A 23,452-nucleotide genomic window follows, 5' to 3' on the forward strand; every position below is an offset into this window, starting at 1 on the left:
GGGAGAACATGAATCCAAGCGTTCGGTACAATCTAAGTGCTGGGGGAACGGCAAGCGGGGTGGCTGTTCTCATTATTTGTAGCTGTCTTTGCATGATTAATGGCAGGGCTGAGCTGACCCGCTGAGATGAGCTGAAGTCTCAGGGCTCTTTCGTTCCTCACGTCCTGAGTTCTAGCAGCCTCCAGAGAGGAGCAGATGGTCAAGGGGGCAGAATCAGGCTTCACTCAGACACGCCCAACTTCCCAGAGGCTGTCTGAATCCCCTCTGCGCAGGCTGGACATGTGGTCATCGAACCTCTGCTTACATACCTCCAGGGATGGGGCACTCACTCCCTTACAGAGCTGGACAGTGGCTTGGGAGAGTGTTAGTAGACCACATACCCCATGCTCTTTTTCCCTTTTGTGCCCATGTATGTGCTATGCCCTCTTTCTCTGACTCACCTGAGGCCCCTCCTCACTGACCCCTCTGGTCTGAGTCCCACTCTTTTCCCTTCAGCCTCATAGGCCCTGACGTCCCTCCCTCACTACAGGGCTCACATGGTTCGTGTGCCCGTCTCCCCTCCACACCATGATCTCTTCCGGGGTGGGGACCATATGTCTCAGCTCCTGGCACGAGGCCGGGTGCAGGGGAGGCATGCTCTCAGTTCTTGCTGAGCTGGAAAGGCCCCTGCCCTAGGCTGGCACGCCGAGCAGAAGGAAAGCGCAGCTCTGCTGGTTCCCACACAGACCCTCCCTGGAAGATGAGAAGCCCCCTGGCCCCAAGTGTCCGTCCTTCCTCTGGTCCGTCTGCCCAGCCCTCCTGTCACACTTCCTCAGGAACACAAAAACGGCCGTCGCTTGCTGTCCAGCGGCCGACCCTAGCAGCTAGATTAGCATTTGAAAGTTTCCCTTGCATTAATTTCAGACAGAACATAAATACGGGTTTGGGATCCCACTTCCAGGAGGAGAAACTGGAACCCCGGTGGCCTCGCTGGAGAGAAAACACATGCGCCAGCCGCGGGCACCACTGTGACTGGAGCCTCTGTGGGATCATCTGGTTCTCCCCTCTGCCCGGCCCCCAACACTATCTTGAAGTTACCCTGTTAATTGGCATATTGTTCTTGCTGAGCACTCACACAGTTCTCTTCCATCTGGTGAGCCTTAGACGGGACACCTGTTTCTGACAATTTCCTCCCCCAAAATGTGAATTCAGGACCCCTCACAGCGGCCAGGACTTCAGAGCGGGTGTCCTGGACCAGGCAGCAAAGCAGCACATCTCTAGGTAGAAGTCTAAGCTTTATCTTTCACCAGCAGTGCGACCCTGGCAAGTCACATCCCCTGCCTGAGCTTCAGCGTCTCCTTTTCCTTCTCTCCCTCCCATTGTCTCTGTTTCTGTGTGTCTCTTACTGCCTGTCTCCGGGCCCCTCTCCTCCTGTCTTTCTCCTCTCCGTTTCCTTGTGTCCTGGAGCTCTTCTCCTCTCCCTGTCTCTCTCTGTGTATCTCTTTTCCCCGACTCTCTGTGTCTGTGCCTCTGTGTGCCCCACCCCCACCGTCCACTCTTTCCTCCTCTCCTCTCCTCGTCCACGCGGCCTCAGCAGATGAAATGGAACGTGCCTTCCTGCAGAGAGCTGGCCAGAGAACAGCTGTCGGTGCTGGAAGGAGCTGTTGAGCGGTGGCCAGGAGACCCCAGGGGCCTGGGCAAGCCACGCAGGCTGAGCCCAACACCGCGGGGCCCCGTTGGAAATTTTCCACACCTTTCCCGCAGGTTCCAGGATAGGCGTGGTGCCTTTTTTAGGATTTCTGACCTTGGAGGCAAGCCTCAGCCTTGTCTGCCAGCCTCTGGGGACAGCATGCGCTGGGCCTGGGCTCAGAGACTGATCCAAGGGCCAAGCTCCCAGGATTGGTGGAATGTGGAGGATCATCACCCAGGGGCCGGGCCGGGGCTACAAAGGGAGGGAATCTGTGAGCTCAGGTCTCCTGGGGATAGGATGAGATCATGGAAAGGATGTGGAGTAACAGGTTTTGTCATTCATTCATTCAACAAGCATTCATGAAGCCACCACTCTGTGCCAGACTTGGGCTTAGCCCTGGGGACAAAGATGAATCAGACGTGGCCCCTGCCCTCGAAAAGCTCACGGTCTCCCCTCAAGTGGGTTGTTGGGAACACGTTCTGACAGAGGCCGCTCTGGGCTGTGGGAAGCTCATTCCAGCTGCGGGGAGGAGGGAGAGCTGGAGAGAACAAGGAGGACGGTGTCTGCAGTGATTCAGGCTGAGGGCAGGGTGCCCGGGCCAGCACGGTTGGAGGTAAAAGCCCAGGGACTCTGGTGACTGACCAGATGAGGATGAGGAGGGAGAAGAAAGAGTCAAGATGGGGCCCATCCGACTTGGATGGCAAAGCTCAGCTGAGACACATCCCAGGAGGGGAGGGCGAGTCGGCTGTGCCCCTCTGGAGACTGTTAGGTGGAGATGTCCGAGAGGCTGATGGACACGTGGGCCTGGGCGAGGGCAGCAGTTCCAGAGTGGCCCGCATTGTACGGTAATTTAAACCATGAGGGTGGATGATTTGTCCACCGATCGTGAGTAGAGTGAAAAGAAAAGAAGGCTGTGGGCAGGGTTCCCAGGGGCCCCCACATTTATTGGGCAGGAGAAAGAGGAACCCGCCAAGAATGCAGACGGGAGCAGGGAGAGGAGTGTGAACCGGGACAGGTGGTGCCATGGGCTCCAAGGACGGTGCAGCTTCCACCATCCTGACTGTGGGGTCCTGTGGAACTAAGCCCCAAACAGGGCAATGGGGGTGGGCGAGGGGGACATGGGCTCAGGCGCGAATGGCTTGCACCGTGCAGCCCTGGAGCAAGGACTGCATGGAGAAGGCACCCCCTGGAGTCGTGCAAGGAGCAGCCTCGTGCAGACGAGGGACAGGAGGGACCTGGTTCTCCCTGGCCTGGCGCGAAGGAGGTGATGGCTGCTGGGGCTTGGAGAAGATGGGGCTAGGAATTTGAAAAGATCATTCCTGATTGCTTCCAACTTCCCAAACTATCTGAGGTCTTTCATTTAGGTCTAAAGATGCACAATGAGGGCCTGGAACCACTGAGGTTGAGGGAATGGACGGGGCACCGACTGGCCACTGAAGCTTGCCAGGCGGTGCTCAGGCTCCAGCCAGCATCCTACAAGGCCTGGGCCCTCCACAAGCTCCAGGAATGCTCCTTTTGGAGCGGCCACTCCGCCCATCAGTAAATATTTACCACTGCTCCTGTGCAGCCTGAGGAGAGCTGTTTTCCCTGGTGGCTCTTGAAACCCTCTGGGCAGCCTCCTGCTGGGCCTGGAGGCCCTCGTCTTTAAACGGGTCTCCATGGAGGCAGAAAAGGAATTGCCTTTGCTGCCAGGAGTAGATTCCAAGAGCCGCTGGCAGAGTTCCTGCAGCCTGTGCACAGAGGCCGCCATGGCCGGTCCCTTCCAGTCCCATTGCGCTCCAGGGGCAAGCAAGAGTGGGGACGCCTCTATGGCCCCAGCCAGGGACCGGCTTAGCCCATCACTCAAGAGTGCACTGTGGGCTTTTCCAAAGGACGTTCACCCCACCTGCCTCATTAGGGCTTTACAGCTGCCCACAGAGTCAGCTGAAGGGACATGTACCCATTTGACACACAGGAAAACTGAGGCTGGGGGCAGGGAAGCTGCTTGCTCAGGATCATGTAGTGGATTCTCACAGCCTTGACAGGAGCCCGAGTCTTCTGTCCTCGACAGCTCTGGGTCAGGGCCGGAGCTCTGGGAGGCCTGTTCAGGCCTGCGTTGTCTAAGCCTCTTCTGCTTTAGCTTCCCAGATGAGCGTCACTCACCTCCTAGTCTTTGCACGTGCCCTTCCCCCTACCTGGAACAGCCTCCTCTCAGTGCCACCCCACTCCCATCCTCACCTAGCTAACTCTTATCCCATCCTTCAGCTGGCAATGCCTCCTCCAGGAAGGCTGCCCTGAGCCCAAGTTGGATTAGATGCCTCCCGTGTGCTGTGACAACCCCATGTGCTTCCTTCCATATAGAGCGTAGTGCCCGGGGTCTAAAGAGCCTGATTCTCGAGACTGTGAGTGCCTGACAGGAGCCTGCCTGGTCACCCCTGCCGGGCACTAGATACGCATTCAGCCGTGGCTGTCAGACGAATGAGAAAGGGTGGGGGGAGGGAGAACACGTCTTCATAAGGGCCTCTGGAGTCAAACCAAAGCCTTCCCCATAGAACTGGAGAGCTGGAGGAGCCCACAGGTGTCACGCAGCCCCCTCCCTCCCTTGTGCATAGAGAGGAGCTGAGAGCATTCAAGCATGATGGTTTGCCCAAGGTCTCAGGGTGGGCGTGGTGGGTCCTGGTCTAGACCCCAAGTCTCGAATTCCCGATCCAGTGATCTTCCACGGGGATCCACAGGTGGGATTCCAGGGACTGGGAGGCCAGCAAGGGAGAGTTTCTTGGGGTCGGGGGATACCAGCCCAGAGGTGTGCGAGGCTGGCTCACCCGCCTGCTCCAGCCGCTGTGCAGTCCCAGCCTCGCTCCCTCTGTGCCAGCAGCCTCTCCGTTCCCCAACAGCTTGTCCACTTTCTGTTCTCCTCAGACCTCCCTGGGGCTGTCAACATGCTGACCTTCCGGCTTCCCACCTGTCACCACCCGTCACAGGCAATTAGAGTAATAGTTCAGAGATTTCCCCCCAGGTTCTGAGATGAATGGTGAGCAGGAGGGGAGCACGCTGCCAATGTGAGGGGGCCGCAGGGCAGGCACACAGGCAGGGAGGGCCCGAGGGGCCCAAGGCAAGCACCTGGCCACCCCCACTCTGCCCACATCGAACAGGTGAGGACACTGAGGCCCGGGGAGGAGGAGGGGCTTGCCAGCGTGCTGACTCCCCGCAGTTATTGCCTCCACAGTCACGTGGCCTCCCGAGCGTTCTTCTGACCAGAGCCTGGAGAGCCTTCCCTGTGTTCTCCCCGCTCAAGCCTGCATCCCACCAAAGGTGGGCAATTCCCACTCTCCTCCGGGGCTGTGGACTAAACGATTCACTCCTACGTTCTCAGTGTCTAACAGGGATGACCACAGAGCAAGCACGTCACAAATGTCTGTTTAGTGAATGAATGATGAATGATTGATGAATGACTGATAGTGAATGAAATGAATGATTAGTGGGTGGGGAGTGAGATGAAGCCCAGCCCCCTCCCCCACCACGCAATGAGGCCACCTCTGCGGGGTTCAGTTCTGCGTTTGTACCTCCTCTGTGCCACGCCACTTGTCTGCTGGACCCTGCAGTCAGTGGGGTTCTGTTGCTCTCTCCAACCCCAGAATCTTACATCTCAATGAGTGCTCAGGGGCCATCTCAGGGTCTGTGCTCTTGTGTGTGGTCCACAATGTTGGATAGATGGTGAATAAATTAATCCGCTAGGGCTCGGATCCAGCCAACATGGACTGAACATGTGCAGGGCAGTGGCCACGTGGTCTCTGGCCTGTGGAGCCTGGCAAGGAGAGAGACATGAAGCCACAGAATGCCCCCGCCTGCTGAGGGAGGGGGACTTGAGTTGCTGGTGGAACTTATAAAGATGAGCCATGGACCTGTTGGGGGCTTGAGGGCTTGTTGGAGGAGGTTTCCTCCGAGGTGGGTCTTGCATGACTGCTGGAGGCTGTCCCTGCCTGGACATCTGGGGCTGGAGTCAGCTTAAAAGTATGAAGCACAGTGCTGCAACAGGAAACACGCCTGAGCCTTCACTATATGCCAGACACTGTTCCCTAGTCATCACAACAACCCTGGAGGTTACTATTACAGTCATTCCCACTTTACAGATGGGGAAACTAAGGCACGGGGAGGTACAAGCAGTAAGCAGCGAGTCAGGATTTGGACCCAGGAAGGCTGGCACCAGGACATCTTCCCACTACACCGTACTGCCTCTCAGGGAGTCTGGGGCCTCAACTTTGGTGTCAGTCACTGGCCTGAGGCTATCCCCAGTTGCTAGTGACCTGGCATATGGCTGAGCCACATGAGCTTTCTCTTGTGTTCCAGGTCACTTTCTGGGGAACAACACAGTCATCGACGTCCTCCGGCAGGCAGGGCTGGAAGTGGAGCACACACCCGCGGGGCAGACCATCCACAGGTGAGCAGCCGGGGCATCGGGGGATGGGCTATTGCTGCCAATCTACCGCCAGACCTGACCATGTGCTGCATGGCCGGCTGCACCCTGCCTTCCTGCTCAGCCTGCAGGGGAGAGCTGTGAAAAGGCTTTTGGTGAGATGGGGCTTCGCAGAGGTCAGCCTTGACTGGGCACCCAAGAGCGGAGGGGCTGGGCTGGAGGTGGGGAGGCTGGAAGGAGGCTGGCACACAACTTCGTGGAGGCGCAGGTGGCAAGGCGGGGCAGTGGCAGTGGGAATGGGAGGAGGGTAGGTTTGAGAGGTGTTCACAAGTTAGAGACTGGAGGCTGAGTGGGGTGGAAGGACTCTATAGGACTCCCAGGCTGCTGCCTAGAAGAATTGGGGATGCCCAGGCCCTGAATCGAGATGGGGCCGTGGGTGGGATGAGCAGTGGCCTGGCTTCTTCCCTGTGTCCCAGCCCCACCCCCACCTGTCCTCACCTTCCTCTCACCACCCCTGCTCCATGGCTGCCTCTTGGCCGTACCCTCCACCCCTGACTCTCCTGCTAGGGCACCCACTGCACTCAAAGAGCCCTGTGGTGGCCATCCTCTCCTCCTGTGGGGGTTTCCTGTCCCACCGCCCCAGGCTGGGAGCTGCCCAAGAGCAGGAGCCAGCTGGGTCCAACAGTGGTCCCAGCGCCAGCGCCAGGCTGGGCACGGCGGGCATCAGCGCATGCTGGGCAGCTCCGGAGTCAACAACACAATCCTCAAGCTCAGATTCCAAGCCGCTCATGCTCCCACCTTTATGCAGGAACCTTCTTCACCCACCCGCCAGGGTGACCACAGTGTGATTTTGGCCCCTGTCTCTGACATTACAAAACCCAGAGTCCAAAAGAAACTTGAATCATCATAGCTAATACTTACTGACTGCTCACTGGGTACCCAGCTCGACAGACTTTGGCTCACTGAGTCCTCACAATAACCCCATGATGTAGGAACTCTGAGTATCCTCATCTTCAAATTGAGAACTCTGAGGCCCAGAGAGGTGAAGTCACTCACAGAAGGACACACCGTTCACATAAATGGCAGGCTGGCTCTAGGGCCTCCCTGAGCTCCTAACCACTCCCTGTACCCTGTCTGGAGTTAGGGATGCAGTTCAGGATGGGAGTACTCAGACGCAACAGAGGCCTGGCTCTTCATGCAGCACACCTGAGTCCCCGGGGTCACCAGAGCTGGGAGCTCCAGACTCCTGGCTCCCGGCCAGCGCTCTCCCTGTCTCCGTGGCGCTTCTAGAGGAACCTCTAAACTCTCTCACGCCGGCCCCTCCTGTCCTCGTCTTGGTCATTTGCGCACAGCACAGATCAGTGTGTGCTGGGCCGGGCCAAGCGTGTGTGTGAGGGGTGAGGGACCCGAGGTAGCCTCGGGGACAAGGCCCTTCTCAAGCTCCCTGTCACAGCCCCAAGGACCTTCCCGTTGAAGCTCATTGTGTCTGTCAGGCCACAAGGCTGCCTCCTTCCTATTCATCTCCGAGCCGGCACTCAGGAGGGTCCCCCCTCCACCCGCACAGGCCCGCTCCGGGGCTCTCAGCCCGAGCACAGGCTGGAATCCTGCGGGCGGGGATGCAAGGAGGCTCCGACAATAAAAGCGGCATCGGCCACAGGTGCTTCCTGGATCCATCTTTTTGTCTGCCTGTTTTGAATTATCTCCCCAGCAGCTGCGGCATCTCCCGGACCCCGGGAATCCGGGGCTGCGGTGGGGCTGGGGGTGGACAGGCCGAGCTGATGGCCTTCTCTCCTTCAAGGAGAGAGCACCCCTCCCCTACGGAGCGTGCGGGAAGGAAGTGCGGGCCGGGCTGCTCGCAGCCTGGGGTGCCACCAGACCCTTAGTGTTCCCGAAACCCTGCCCAACCTCTCCCAGGGTCAGATGTCCCCAGTAGGAATTCTGTTGGGGCCACAGAGAGGAAAGAAGAAAGGGAAGAGGAGCAGAGGATGTTCCCAGGCTGAGGGGTGTCTGTGTACACCTCTGTATGGAAAGTGAATGCCACACACACGTAGCCCCACGTTAGTGCCCATGACAGCCGGGCCCGTTGGCTTGGGCCGCACCACAGAGAGGCCTGTGTGTGGCAGGCACGGTGCGAAGACCTCCTCTTTCGTCCTCATGACGACCTTGTGGAGTAAGCAGTAATGCTATGCCCATTTCACAGCTGGCTGCTGCTTGGGACGATTGTGTCCCCTGCCCGCAGTCACATGGGCTGTAAGTCGCAGAGCGGGGACATAAGCCCACATCCCTCCCTCCAGCCAGAGCTCTAACCAGCTTACACTGTCCTGCCTCCTTTGAAAGGTGCTCAGGAAGTATGTGTGGGATGCGTGAACGGACGGTTGGACGGACGACACAAGCAACAATGCTAATATTTAATCATATTTAGTAATTAATAATGTTCATCACTAAAATGCCTCAGTTGCTTGCTGTTTGCCAGGCACTGTTCTAAGTGCTGTACCTGTGTTCACTTATATCAGCCTCCTGATTCCGGGGAGGTACAGGCTGGAATATCCCCATTTCACAGAGCAGGAGACCGAGCACAGCGACGTTAGGTCACTCTCCTCATGTCCCCCAGCCAGAGCTTTCTGAGTGAAGGCGACCCCTGCCAAGATCAGACATGTCCCAGAGACCCGCCGTGCGTGGCTCACTCCCTGACCTCCTGCTAGTCTGGACTCAAATGTACCCGGGCAGTGACCAGCCTGCCTCCCGGCCCAGCGCCCCTGCCCCCGGCCTGTCTCTCCTGTCTCTGCTTTGTCTTCCTCCCCAGCAGTTGTCAGCACCTGACATCCTGCAGGTCTTACTCTCCATCTTCCGCTTCGGAATGTGAGCTCTCAGGGGGCGGTGTTTCCCTCACTGCTTTTGCCCAGGTCTCAGCAAAGTGCCTCGTGCAGTGTAGATGCTCAGTAAATATTGATTGACTTCACTATTGGAAGAATGTGTCAGATCTCCATCTGTCCACACCAGACAGTGGTTCTCCTGGGGTACTCTCCCCTGCCCAGCGGGGGCATGTGGCATCTGGTCCTGTCGGGACAACTTCCCCACTGAATTGCACTCCCCGTCGCTCCAACACGTGTGCCTCACGTGCTGTTACCCTTTCCAGCCCTGCCGCCCAGAGCCCAGAGCCCCCTCCCGAGGGGACCTCGGCGAGCCCGGCCCCAGTGACCCCAGCTGCTGCCATCCCCACGGCACCCTCGGCAACCCCTACCACCCCGCCCGAGGAGGAGGACCCGGCACTGTCCCCACACCTCCTGCTCCCCGACAGCCTCAGCCAGCTGGAGGAGTTTGGGCGGCAGAAGAAGTGGCGCAAGAGGCAGAACAAACACCAGCGGCCGCGGCAGTTCAACGACCTCTGGGTCCGCATCGAGGACAGGTGAGCTGGGGAGGGCAGGTCTGCCCAGGGCCCGGCCTCGCTCCCGCTCAGCCCGCCTCTGTTATCTGCAAGCCGGACTCTAAGGAAGCGTGGCAGGTGGGCAGCTGAGTGGCAACTTCAGGGCTGGCTTGTCCCCCAGTCGCAAAGGATCCACCTGTTCATCCTTCAGGTTTAGAGAGACACTCACATCTGATTTCTCATTTTTATCTCAAAACGAAAGCTGGTATAGTTTTCTCCACTTTAAAGGTGAGGGAATCGAAGCTTCCTTAAGGTGCAGTGCACAAAAGTCTGCTGTGCCCTTAGCTTTCCTGGATGCACCTGGGGTGCAGAGACGAATCCAGGAGAAAGTGGAGCAGGGCGCTACATCAAAGGCAGTGAGCTCCCTGCGCCTGGAAGGTCTGAGCGGCCAACACCCTGGCACAGAGGCTGCAGAAGGGATCCCGCTGTGCAGGAGAAAGATGGCAGATGGTGCCTGACACCCTAGTGCTGTGGGCTGTGTCTCGGGAAGGGACGGGGACTTTGTGATAAACCTGGTTGAAAATGGGCAGGTGCAGAAATCAGCTGACTGTGCTGATGTCTCCCCATCCTCTGCCTGTGCCATCCCCTCGGACCACTCCCCAGCCTATCTGTCACCAAAGCTCCTGCTGTGACCAGGATGCTGTCTTCCAACCTCCGCCCACAGGCTCAGTACAGAGCAGTCTCCCTAGATTCCGCTTTGGGGTAGGAATCTCCCTATTTGGTGAGCAGTGTCGCCACAGCCCCCAGGATGTCCCAGGGGATGACCATCAGTGAAGGTCAGAGTCCTACCCTCTGCTGTAGCCCAGGCCTGGACATTGTGCCCTGGTTGTTGGCCCTCGGAGATACAGTCTCCATCAGACCCTAAAGATCATCATCCAGGATTTCCTCAGCATCCCCAGATGCTGGGGTACTTGTAAACACAAATTCCCAGTCACCCCCACAGACCTCATCACTCAGAGCCTGCACTGCAGGGGCCTGGGAAGCCGCGGGTTGCGTGTGCAATAGAGTCTTCTGAGCAGTTTTGGGAAACTCGGACCCAGCTTTGCGTTCACTGATGGTGAGCCAAGGCAAGGCCTGGGGGCAGGGGACCTGTCCAGAGTCACCCAGGGAATCAGGGGCTGCCTCCTGCGCTGTCCACTTCATGATCCTCCTGCAGCCGGGTCTCTGAGTCATGGACAAAAGGTTGGCGTAGTCCAGACCATTGTCTCAAAGTGAGGGGCGTGCACTATTTTTAAAAGACTTCCAGCAAATAAGAGCCGAGCCCATTGCTCCTTTGGGCATTGGTTTCCAGGCGCCTGGCTAGGGTTACTGGGAAATGTCCTTCTGCAGAGCCCTGGCTGGCCCGCCTGCCCGAACACTGAGCACTGCTGCAGCTCTATTAGCTGTGACACATTTGGCTCACGTGCCCAGCATGGGCCGCCCCCTTCAAACCGGGAGCCACTTCCGTCAGCCCCGGGGAGGGCTCGCAGGCTGCCAGGGAGGCGTGGGGCAGACGCAGGCGCTGGCGGCTCACACAGAGCTCCAATCAGGAGGGTCACTCAGGGCCCCGATCAGCCTGCCGGGGCGACCAGGAGACCTGGCCAGTGGTGGGTCCAGCCTACGGGATGACAGGAGGCTGGCTGTCAGCTCCAGCCACAGGCCCCCAGCCCATAACCACGTCTGAAAGGTAAATTTCGGCCAATGGCTCCAAACGGCTTCCTTTTCACAACACGTAGCTCTGAGACACAGAGCCTGGTTTCAGGAGAAGAAAACGGCTTTTCTTTGGCAAGGGGAAGCCCCTTCTAGGTCCCGACAGGTAAACTGTGGTCGGATAACGTTCCTCCATCTGGTTGGGTTGGAGAAGGAAGTTTCCACCGACCAGCCGCCAGTTTGTTGAGTTTCTTGCGGCTTCTAAGGGAAGCGGGCCCTGAGCCCCCCTGAGAGGCCTGGGTGCAGAGCACAGCTTCCTCACTCCAAGGCACTCACCCCATCCTCCTAGGGTGCCCAAGCTTCCAGTTCTCCAAGAGGGAGCAGAGGAGAGCTCCCTGGGGGAAACTCGGGCCCGTTTGTAGTCATTCTAACACAACCATTTTCCTTGGAGATTTAATTTCATTCAGAGTTTTCTCATTTTCTTCCCCCGAAACCCCACTGGAGCCATCCCCTCCTCTCCATCGCCTCTCCCCAGCTCACCTTCCACCTGTGATCCTGCAGCAGGGTCCTCCTAACAGGTCTCTTGGCCCTGCATCTTGCCAGCACATCAAGCACCCCCCCACCCTCCACCAGGTAGACTCCTTGCCTTCGCCTCCCTTCCTGCCTGATCCCCCTGCTGGGGGTGGGTGCGTGTGGTCATTTGCCAAGCTCCCACTCTGTGCTGAGCACTATGTCCCCCAGTCCTGTCAACAGTACTGCGAGTGAGCCTTGTTCGACAAACGAGGAAACTGAGGCTCAGCGAGGTCAGCTGACTTGCCCAAGACCACGCAGCAAGTTAGGTGTGGAGTCAGAACCCACGCCCAGGTCTGTGTAATGCTAAGGGTCACCCTGGTCCATGGCCACACAAACGTCCCTCCCGCCCTCCCCAGGCATGCATCTCCTCCATCCTTGCCCAGCTGAGGTCTCCCTTCCTCCCGCAGCTTTCCCTGCGCTCCCCTCCCCCACATTCCCACAGCCCCTGGGGTGCCACACACTGCAACTCCTCACCTCAGTTTCTAGGCCAGGAGGCTCTGGGGACCAAGTCTGGGTTGGACTTCTCTGGGTCACTGGAGGCCTCTCTGAGGGTTTGTTGACCGCATGCGTGAGTGAGAGAAGGAAGGAGACAGCCGGGGTAGGGACTGCAAGTGCCTGGCCAGGACACCACCTAGAGCAGGCCGGCCTCCCCGCTCCCCTCATTACCCAAAATGTAAACACACCGGAGGAAGTTTAGAGAAGCAGCAGCCCATGGCAGGATGATTTATGGGGACCCGCAGAAAGGGCCAAGCGCGTGTCCGCAGATGGCTGCACCCCACTGGCAGAGCACTCTTAGGGAACCCTCACATCAGAGAGCCAGGAGCGGGCAGCAGGGCGGGGCCGTTCCCACGCCGGCTGTGTGCAGGGCTCCGCCCCAGTGCAGTATGGGATTTGTGACAACCCTGTTTCTCCTTTTGTGCAGTTAGGCTTTGACTGGCCTCTGGAGGTCATGCCGACTCTGTTGTCCTCCCAGTCTGCAGCCGGGGTGTGTGTGTGTGTGTGTGTGTGTGGAGTAGTGCGCTGGGCCATCAAGATGGAAGGGCAGTCCTGAGGGAGCAGGTGCAGGGAAGAGAGCACCTTCCTATGCTGGGCACGGCCCAAAGCAAGACACAGAGGTGAGCATCAGTGTGTGATGGACCCATGGTGTGGGTGCCACCGTGCAGGGGCAGGAGGTACAGGACACCTACATGCAGGGGGTCATTGCCCTTCTGGGCCTCAGTTTCCCCTAAGGTGTGAGCAGATGGCCCAATCCCCCTCGGAGGGAAAGAGACACAGTGTTCCACCCCCTGGGCCCCTGGGAGGGCTCTGCACACCTCCTGCTGGCCTGCCCATCCTGCCCCAAGGTTCTATAGCTCCAGTTTCTCCTGGCACAGCTGGGCCTTCTTCTGGGACAGGGTGATGGGCGTCTTTGCATGAGGCAAGAGCCCCATCTGATTAGAGGTGGAAGATGCCCCCGTGAGAAACAAGAAGCAGGATCACTCAGTGGATAACAATGCAGATGGATTCAGGCAGAACTGGCTTCAAATCCCAGCCCCTCCTCGTACCTGCTTTGAGGCTTCGTGAGTAAGCGCCATGATACTTGTAGAGTGGTAGCTGGCACCAGAACACGTGACACTCAGTAACAGCTGTCTCCAGAGTTGGTGGCCAGGCTCTCAGTGTCGTCTAAGATGCCCCACTCGCCCGTCCCCAGTAAGAGCTGCTCGAGGTCCTTTAAATGAGCTACTGGGTGGATGTTGCACATCCCCCCACCCTAGTTTAACAGAAGCACAAGGGCCACACACCGGGTACCCAGCCCCACATTGAGTGCTGATGGGGACAAGGGCAGGAAGAGTCTTGGGTGCCAGGCAGGCAGGGACAGCTGAAAGAGCCCCGGAGCCACAGTCCGTCTGCCGGTGCCTCTGAGGGGTCCGGTCAGCGGGGGCTGAAGGATTGGGGCCCTGGAGGTCAGAAGTGGTGAGGATGGCTGAGGGTAGGGTGCAGGCGTTCCCAGCAGAGAACACCATGTGCCCATAGGCGTGGCGGCTGGCGTGGACCTCAGTAGCAGGAGGTCACGCAACAGGCAAACCCATCACTGTAGATCTGTGCCTGCGTCTGACCTGGTGGCCCCAAGAGGCTGAGGCCAGACCGGAGTCACACTGAGATCTCCTCCAGCCGGACCACACTGAGAGCTCTGCCCCCAGGTGGCAGGACCACAGTCACCAGGCCCTGCACGCCCAAGCTCCATGGCCCCTGGTCTCCTCGGAACCCTCCAAGGAGGTCACCCAGGGCATAGCCCCCCTGTGTTGGCACAAAAGCCATGGCCCCCAGACTCCCAGAACCCAGCCCTGGATGGCTCCTAGGAACCCTCTAGTGCCGAACTTGGCCCTCTGCTCCAGGAAGCCCTACGGGGGGGTGGGACAACAGACGCCATCTCAGGCACTGACCTCAATTTTCTGTGCTTCGTACCTTGGGCTTCTGCCTAAACTCTCCCTTCTGGCTTCTGCTGCCAGAAAACATTTCAAGTCGATGGGTCTGCTCCTGCTCCTTCATTGAACACTTGGGAAACTGAGGCCTTAGAGGTCAGGACTTGCCCACAGTCATGCAGCAAGCAGGAACATGGGCTAGAACGAGGCCTCTGCCTTCTGCCGGGCAGAGGGGCCCTTCCCCACGCGTGGGGCCCTGCGGGCTGGGAGCAGACTCAGCCCCCTCGTGCCAGCCGTCTGCAGAGCCTGGGAACACTCAGTGTGTTTGGTTTGGCTTCGAGGCCCTCTTGCCATTTTCCCAGCATGAGCCTGGGGGTGTCGGGGGGTCTGGACTGGGGACTGAGTTTTGTGAGCAGAATGGGTTAGGGAGGCAGGGGCACGTGGAGGGGCCTTTCCTCCCCACCCCAGCCTCACCCCATTTCCCTGGGACTCCTTCCAAGCAATAAAAGCCCCCTCAGCTCCAAGGGGGTGTTTGCATCCTTGGTTTCAAAGTATGAAAGCAAATGCCTTTGGGCGCCTCCAGACGCAATTTTCCTGCCTCCTGATGGGCAGCCTGGGCCGCTCTGGGCACCCTGGTGGCGCACAGCCTCCTCTCCCGAGGCCAGCCCTCGGGCCGCCCAGCTCGGGCTGAGAGGACCGGGCAGCAGCTAGGAAGGTACTTTCCAGGGACCCTCTGTGTTGTGTGGTGAAGAGCTTCTTTTCAGTAGAAAAAGAAGAGAGGGAGGGGGCTGGGGGAATGACTCCCCAGGGCAGGCATGATCCCTCCAGGGACTGAGGCCACATGAGGCCTTATCTGCCACCCTGGCAGCCTCCCCCATGGGCCTCAGCGGAAGCACCGCACTTCTCTCCTGGCTCTCCTTCCCACGTTGGCTCATCCCTCAGCTGGGGACAGCACCGAGGCCCAGCTCGGGCTGGGGAGCCAGAGTGCTCGGCGCACAGCGTGTCCTTCCTCATCTTGGAAATGGGAATAACAGTACACATGCGTAGCATCAAGCACAGAGTCTGCCGGCACATAGGAAGTGCTCCATAAGTGGAGGATGCTGTTAGTGGGAGAGACACAAACACAAACATCTTAATAATGGTGCTAAAAGTAGCCAACACCAGGAACACTTCCCACATGCAAGTACGTTACGTACGGAAACCCATTCAAACCTCGTCTGCATAAACAGGTGCCTATGACACAGTGTGACCAGTGAGAAATGCACGGGGTTCTGTGGGAGCCTTAACTCTCCCAGGTGGCACTGGGGGATAGAGGACAGATCAAAGAGGCCTCCAGTCGAGGGGACGTTGAGTCAGGCCTTCAAAAGTGAGTTGGGAGATGACAGCAGGGCATTATATGTGTCTGGAGAGGGTGGTGCGTGCCGGGAGAGCCGGGGAGCCGAGGTCAGCCAGCACCCGGTCCTATGAGAGGTCTTGGACGCTCTGAAAGCTGGCACGGGGTGAGAGGCGTAATGTGCAGACTTCATGGGCTCTAAGGGGAATTTGAAGCCACCTGGTCCACCCGCCCCCACCCAGTTCCACATGCACACTCTCTATTCAGGAACATCTTCCCTCTGTCGGTGGCTCGTGACAGGCATTTGCTCCCTTCTCTCCTGGCCGCATCTCTGGGAGTTTCTGAAGACAGAGGAGCACAGTACATCACAGCTGTCCGCTACAGGTGGAGAAGAACCTCACCCAAGGACACAGCAGGTTCTTGTGGCTGGAGCACGACCAAGAGTAGGGAGGGAGGGAGGGCCGGGTCAGGGAGCAAGGACCCGTTCCTCTGCTGAAGGCATCTGGACACCCCCTCCCCGAGCAGAGGCCCCAGCCCTTGTGGAGGCAGAGGTGTGTTGGTGTCCCCCACGCTCCCCTGCCCGCCTGCCTCGGCTGAAGCTGAGCCAGGCTGTGAGAGAGCCAGGGCTGGGCTGTGGTGGTAAAATTACAGAGCTCACCATGGTGGAACAGCCCGTTGTTGGGGCCTCATGCCTGGCATGTGGACACTCAAGCCAGGGTAGGGTGGGGGACCAGACGACTGGGGAGCGAGCAGCCTGTCGGGGAGGGCCAGTAAGCTCTGGAAATCGGGGCAGTGTCCCACAAGGAGGAGGCTGCCCACACTATAGATGGCCAGGGTGGGCCAAGCTTCCTGCCTGTCCATCAGCTGCTGGTGAGCACCTACTGTGTGCGAGGTTCAGATCCTGGCCCTGCCGTGGGTCCTGGAGCAAGTTCCTTACTTCTCTGTGCCTCAGTTTCTTGATAAATAAACCGGGATGATAGACACACCTGCCTCATAGTATTGTCAGGAGGATTAGAGGTTAGTGGACAATAAGGGCCAAGCTCTGTAAGCACTTCCCTGGTCCCCCAGGGGCACCCTCAGCATGCACAGGCTAGACTCGCTGCCGTCCCTGCCGACTGTGGCGTCGCCTCTTCCGTGAGGCCTTCCTGGCCCCACACTGGATCGGGGCCCTCTGTGTGCCCCTGCCCCTGGGCTTCCCCTCTCTTCCTTGCTCCTCTGGTGTGGGGTGGCCTGTGGACCCACCGCCTCCATCTGCCTCCAGCCACCTGGGGCTCCACAGGGCAGACCTGGGCCCATCACTTCTTCAGCCCCCACCCTTTTCTTCATCTCAGGGCCTCCCACCCCCTACCGAACCCCCAACCTGGTGACCTCTCTTTGTCCTTGTCCCCTTTCTTCCCCAGTCCCCGACTTGCCCTCTGTGCCTCTCTTTGTTCATCATTTCCTATCTCTTTCCAGGACTTGAGCCGGTAACCTGCTGCTCCTGCACCCACCTGACCCCTGCCCCCCCCCCATGCTCCCCAGGGCTGACCTCAGCCTGCTCGTGCGTTCTGACCTTAATCTGTCTTTATTTCTCTCCACCTCCCTCTCTCTCTCCTTCCCTCTTTCACCTCGGCTTTCTTGAGCTAAGAACCTTATCCATTATCTCCAAAACCAGATTCTGTTTTTATAGGTTCCTGAAGAACCACACCTTTTGCTAAAACTCCCTGCAGTTATCAAAGCGAGGCTGACCCCAGGGCTCTCTCCACCTGTGGAGGGGCGGCCCGCAGCCATGACCTGGCCTCTCTGAGGCTCTGTTTGCCCATCTGGCGAAGGGGGGTGATGAGACCCATAAAGGTTTGTTTTGAGGACCATCAACACTCTCAGTAGATGACGGCTGTGAGAACAAGGGCGGTGAGGGGGTGGGCTTATTTGCGTGTTCCGTCTTCTGTTCATTTCCGATGGGCGAGGGGAGGGCAGTGGCGGCCTGGCACCTGTGTGCTGGCTGTGGCGGCCCACTGCCCCAGATCCCGCTCCTCCCTAACACATCAATTCTTTCTGCCTGGGTGGTCTTGAGTGGTCACACTTGAAGCCTGTGTTCTGGAGCCTGGCATAGGAAGGCAACTGTGGCCTCAGGAGCCCAGCGGCTGTGTTGCCCAGGGCTACTCACTTTCCCTGTCTGAGCCCCTTGTTTCCTTCTCCATTTTATGAGAAAAAAATAGACCCGATTAAAGTTGGATCTGAACCCTCGGGCCACAGCCCAGGACAAGGCAACTGAGCAGTCACTCCGGGTCTCCTGTGTTTTCTCCTTCCAGCACCACAGCCTCGCCACCCCTGCTGCCCCTGCAGCCCACGCCCAGCCCTGGGACCGCCAAGCCCCCCTTACAGCTCTCCGACCAGCTCCAACAGCAGGAAGAGCCGGGGCCCACCAGCAGCTCCTCGCCCAGCCGCTCCCGGCCCGCCCTGGGCCTCCTCCCGGCCGTGGCTGCCAGCATCGCAGCGCCGCTCCTGCTGCCCACCCTCAGGTCCTCCTGACCTCGGCCGACCCCTGCCGAGAAGCCAGAGAAACCATCGGAGGGTCTGTGGCCGCACCCCACTGCCCCGCCACCACCTGTCGGGCAGTCCAGACGGGATCCGTTAGAAAACTAGAGCTTTATTGTATGTGAGTTACATCTTCTTTTTTGTAGAAGGATCTTAATTTCCCATAGTGCTATGGGGCTTTTTTGTAAAATACGTGTCCATATTAAAAAAGAAAAATGTATTTATTCTACCGATAAAACTATTTTTATGTGGCCTATGTTAATAACCCCTTAATTAGCCCCAACTGCAACCCAGGAGGTGGACCCAGGTTGCCAGGACATCTGCGACCTCACGCGGACTGTGGCTTTGAACTGGCTTGCTTGGGGCTCAGCGGCAGCCTCCGGTGTCTGGGTTTGGCTTCTGCCAACTTGGGGACCTCAGAGGGAGGGGGAGGCAGACAGGCTTAGCTTTTGTGAAGCTGGATTCGGGAGCCAGAGATGTGAACGCTGACAGTCCTTCCCTCGACTGGATGCTTCTGAGGTCTGGGAAGATGCTTTAGGAAAGAGAATGCTGCTATTTTAAAAACCCTGAGTGTCTATGAACTGGCCCTCCAGAGCTCTTGGTAAGTGTTTGACCAAAGCCCCTGGGTGGGGGAGGGACTGGATGCTGATGGAGGTGGTCCCCGGCCCATGTGACAGATGGTTACACTGAGATCCGAAGAGAGGAAGGTGATTGCCCAAGGTCACACAGCAAGTGTGGGATCCAGGATGTGAGCCTCTCTGTTCTGGCGTTAATCCAGCTCACCTTACAGGAGAGGCTGCTGAAGCCACGGCCAAAGGGAGCAAGCTGAGCCAAAGGACAGGAGTGGTCACAGAAGGGCAGTTGGAGGGCCAGGGAGGGGCTCTAGGAGTCACGTGGTAATAATAATCGTTTGAGAGCTGCCGCTCATCCGGGACCTGCAGCCTGGCAGGCACTTTGCACACTTACTTTATCACTGATTCTCACACCCGTTCTGTGAGATATGTATCCCATTCCACAGAGGAGGAGACTGAGCTCCCATAAGGGATAAGGGGACTTGCTGAAGGTCACCCGGCCGGGACGTGGCCCCAGATCAGTGTGATTCAGAAGCGATGCTTGTCTCCTGGACCGTGTTCTGCCGTGTTCTCCCTGCACAAGGAGGCTCCCAGGGAGGCGGGTCTCATCTTTATTGGGCCCGCAACCTTCTTACTCCAGCCAAGGAGGCTGTTGGGCACACTTACTCTTGTTTATCCCTCTGGCCAAAGGGCTGTGGCAACAGTGTGTGCCACGTGTCTCATGCCCCAACGTGTCTTATCTTAAAGCCAATGAGAGGCTTTCCTGCCAAGTCAGAGGCTGGGAGGCTGGGGGGACAGCTGTGGGGGGCCTGGGGAGGCAGAGCAGCCAAATAGGGGCAGGCAGGCAACTGAGACTCAGAGAGACTAACCTAGCTCCTCTTTCCCCAAACCGGCAGCTGAGGAGGCAGAGGACCCAGGTTGGCTGCCTCCCAGCACAAACCCTCACTGGGCTGGAGGCTCATCAGTTGCAGAGTCCTGGAACCCAAGAGCAGAAGGACACCCCCCCCCCCATTTACAGGTCACAACAGGGAGAGTCATAGTAAGGCCGAGAGGAGAGGCACTTCCCCAAGGCTGCACGCTGGCCAGTCTGCTGATTCCCAGCCAGTGCCCCGAGCATCATGGCACCATGACTTTCCCTGGCAGGCCTGGTAGTGGCTGATTAGCCCCAGGACCATTGTCCCCGGCTTGGCAGCTGTCTCCCTTCTGAGATGGTAGAATTCTGGGCAGCTTGTTGGATGGTCAGAGGCCCCAGGGGCATCTTAGTGGGCAGCTGAATTCTTTGCAGCTCGGCCCCAGATGGATGTGTTTGAGCTTGAGACCTGGCAGGAGTCCTGTGAGGGTCCAGCCAGCCCCGTGGGCACCACACTGTAAACTGAGCTTGACCCCAGCCAGGGCTGGAATCCGTCTATCCTTGGCAGAAATGTGACTTCCTGGTTCTGAGCGGGAAGAGGCTTAGCTGACTTATAAAGCAGGCTCAGAAGGCCTGTTGGACATCAAACAGATCGTGCAAAGCGCTATTAGGATGAGATAAGTGTAAAGGAATTAGAAACACACAGGCCAGATTTCCCTCTGTTCCGGGCAGAGTGTGGCGTGAGATGTATTGAGATGGAGCTTGAGGTTAATTAAAGATGAAGCATTTGGGCAAACGGTCCAGGCACCTGACCGCATGCCCAGATCTGTGCCAGGCACGGCGCCAAAGAGGTAAATTAACGCAGTGTGCGATTATCAAGCACATGCAGTGCCGGGCTCTATGTTGGAGCCAAATCCAGCCACCTTTCCGAGCCTGGAGGAACTCATCATTGAGATGGAACAAGCAGCCCGATCCTATGTTCCTAGAAGGCACTTTAGATATTATCCTCCGGGCCCCGACCACAGGCACATTCAGCCCTAGTCTTCCCCAGATCCCTCCTCTGGGCAGACGGGGGGATTCCAAACTCTCGTTCAACCCAGCACCCAAGTGTTTAAAGAAGGATGGACAGGCAGCAGATGGATGGGCTGACTTATTAGGTAGACATGTGCCGACGGGACAGCCAGAGCCAGTGTGGGTCAGACATCTGCAGCCTAAGTTCGCTGATCCCCGAGGACCACCCGCTGGCCAGGGTTTGAGATGAACTGAACTTGCTCATTTATGTCCCTGAAGACCCGAAGCACATATGAAGGGATCTGCATGGCTGGGGCTCTTGAATTCCCTCACCCTGGGCCAGGGAACCACCATTCCATCAGCAGCCACTTATGCACTTGGAGTCATCTATCCACTCCTGCTGACTTTTTTCCAGCACATTCTATGTGCCCAGCCTTACGAAATGCCCCTGTTCCCTGAGAGTATTGTGTACATTTCTTAGGACGTTCACATTTGACCTTGAGACAGGCAGGGAAGATGAGAGGAGAGGTCCAGCAGGTGAAGTGGCCTGCCTATGTTAGCCCCAGTCCCTGGTCTCTCAGAAAGCTGACTGAATGACCTGGGGGCCTTGTAGGGCCGGTGAGCACAGCCCTGTCTTCCAGTCTTCTTCCAGATTAGTCTGAAGCTCTAGACGTCAGCCGGATAAAGGCAGGGACAGTGGAGGTGTATGAGTCAGGCTGCGGGGAGATGCAAAGGGCCACCGAGGGCCCCTCTAGCTCTGAGATTCAAAGATCTGGAGTCTAGAGAGCGTGGGAACTTGTACTGATTGGCAAATTTGCCTTTGCACTGAAAGACCATGGACAGATTTTTCCTGCGCTGAATGTTCTGTCATCTGCTTCCTGGCCTCAACTAGGCTTAGGCAAGCCTTGGGGCTCAGGACCCTTATCCCACCGGCCTAGTCTCCAGTCCGGTGCCGTTGTCACAACAGATCGCAAAGAAAGGTCCTCCAAGAGGAAAGTTTATGAAAAACACCATGAAGGACAAGAGAAGTTCCCCCCGGGAATTGCAGCTTTGATGGTATCCTGGGGGGCAGAGAACTGAACTGGGGCTGGTGATAGTGTTCCAATGACCTGGGGTAGGAGCCAAAGTCCTCAGCCTGGCATTCTAGACCCTCCACGATCTGGCGTTGCTGACCTTGCCAGCCACATCTCTCATCTCTCCCACTCTGTGCCTGGCCAGACTGAATCGTATTTGTCATTTCGAGAATAAACAGACTGTTTCACACATGCCACTCCCTAGGCCTGGATACTCCCTTCTCTTACCCATGACTGCTCATCCTTTGAGGATCCACTCAGACAGCTTCTCCACCAGGAAGCCCCCTGCGATTCCTTTGTGCTCTCTTAGCATCTGTCACAACACCCACTCTTCAGTGTTGAGACTGTCTAATTGTGTATCTGCTCTCCCGTCAGACTGTGAGCTTCCTCGATGGCAGGGGTCATGTAAATTCATCTTTGTATCCTTATCTGACACAAAGATGGCACTCAGTAGATGTGTGGAGAGGGAAAGAGGAAGGAAGAAAGGAAAGGGAAGGAGAGAGGCAGCTCGTAGCTCTGCTGGTGGAAAGTTACAAAGCCAAGGCCGTCTGAGGATGGACAGGTGCCCCTGCAGGTGGTGAGTTTCCTGTCAGGAGAGGTGAGGTGGGCAGCAGGCCCACTGGCTGGAGATGTGGCAGGAGAGTCAAAGTCCTGGCAAGGGATGGGGTAAATGACATCAAGGGTCCCTCCTGGCTCTGTAATGCTCAGGTTCTTTGAACATTGTTATTTTTCCAGAAATTCGTCTAGGCAGCCAAAAACATCACCCGGGCTGGCTGTCTAAACCAGTGAGGCTCAGGCGCCGGGCCAGCCCCCGCCCCCCCCTCCGTGCTTCAACAGCCCAGGCGGGCCAACGTGAACTGGCAGGTCTGCCTGCTGCCGTGAGGCAGCGGGACTCCTGGCCGGGGAGCGGGGAAGGGCTGGACTGGAACCCAGGCCCCTGGCCCCAGCCCGGAGCTCCTTCCCTCCCCGTCCCTCGACCTGGGGGAGGGAAGAGGGAGTCATGATAAGTGAGTGAGCCCTACCTGGCCCATTCCCAGGACCATCAGCACACCCTCAGTTCTGCCCACCCTTTCTCCGAATGTGGGCTCTTCCTTTCCGGAGATTCCCTGGGAACTTCTTCACTTTGCTGGGTGACCTTGGGCAAGGCCCTCCTCTCTCTGAGCCTCCATTTCCTCGTCTGTCCAATGGAGACCTTGTTTCCTGCCTAGGCTGTCCTAGGGGGACCAGGGGATGCCATGTGCAATCTCAGGGCTCCATGAAGGTGAGGTGCCACCTGTCCCCAGGCGCAGTGCGTGGCTCTCCTCCCAGGACCTGCAGGCTGCCATGGGATTGGGAGGATGTGGCAGGCAGGAAAGATGACAGAGTAGCTCACCTTGGAGGGCTCCTCCATCCCCCGTCCCGCTGCAGGGAAAGTGGGCTTTGAATGGGCCCCAAGTCTAGGAAGTTTCTGGCAGGGTTCTCAGACACCTTGGGCCCCTGTGGCTGGGGTGGCAGGGGCTGACTCTTGGCCAAGGGCGGTTCTAGCCAGGAGCAGGGGAAGCCAGAGCCACTGCCCCATTCCTGGGCTTCGAAGAGGTTGCAGAAGGTCCCCACCAGACTCTCACTGTGGGACACAAGCTTCAGATCTTATGTGTTTGAAAGGTATTCATGATGTTCTTTTAATCACCTCTCCCCCTCACCTCTGTGAATTGCCATGAAGAGCTCTTTAAGAATATAATAGAAGACAAAGAAAGATGCTATTAATGTTATTTTGCCAAAAATATTTTTGTAGCATAATATATTAATAAAAGACATTATGAATTCCACAGACGGTGTCTCTGCGTCACACAGGGAGCATGCGGGAAATCGCCTTTCCTGGGAGGGCCTGAGGCAGTGGTGTGGGCAACTGGAATGGGCCCATTTTCCCTGCAAAGACTCGGCAGGTTCTGGGAGGGTGGTTTGGGCAGGAATCTGGTGGCTGGAGAGACCTCATTCCAACTGGGGTCTGGATAGCCCTCTCCGGCCAG

The 23,452-nt window shown here is 57.8% G+C and overlaps 1 protein-coding gene across 1 annotated transcript in view; it reads left to right on the plus strand.

The window, feature by feature from the left end:
• Window positions 1–23,250, plus strand: part of TRABD2B (TraB domain containing 2B) — a 218,064-nt gene extending 194,814 nt beyond the window's left edge. Inside the window, exons 5-7 of the mRNA XM_014845226.3 lie at window positions 5,996–6,086; window positions 9,199–9,468; window positions 17,715–23,250. Of these exons, the coding sequence (XP_014700712.3) occupies window positions 5,996–6,086; window positions 9,199–9,468; window positions 17,715–17,934 (581 nt within the window). The 3' untranslated portion in view covers window positions 17,935–23,250. The remainder of the gene's footprint in view (window positions 1–5,995; window positions 6,087–9,198; window positions 9,469–17,714) is intronic.
• Window positions 23,251–23,452: the final 202 nt, after the last annotated feature.

Source organism: Equus asinus, chromosome 5 (genome assembly GCF_041296235.1).
Source record: "Equus asinus isolate D_3611 breed Donkey chromosome 5, EquAss-T2T_v2, whole genome shotgun sequence".
In the NCBI taxonomy this organism is placed as follows: Eukaryota; Metazoa; Chordata; class Mammalia; order Perissodactyla; family Equidae; genus Equus; species Equus asinus.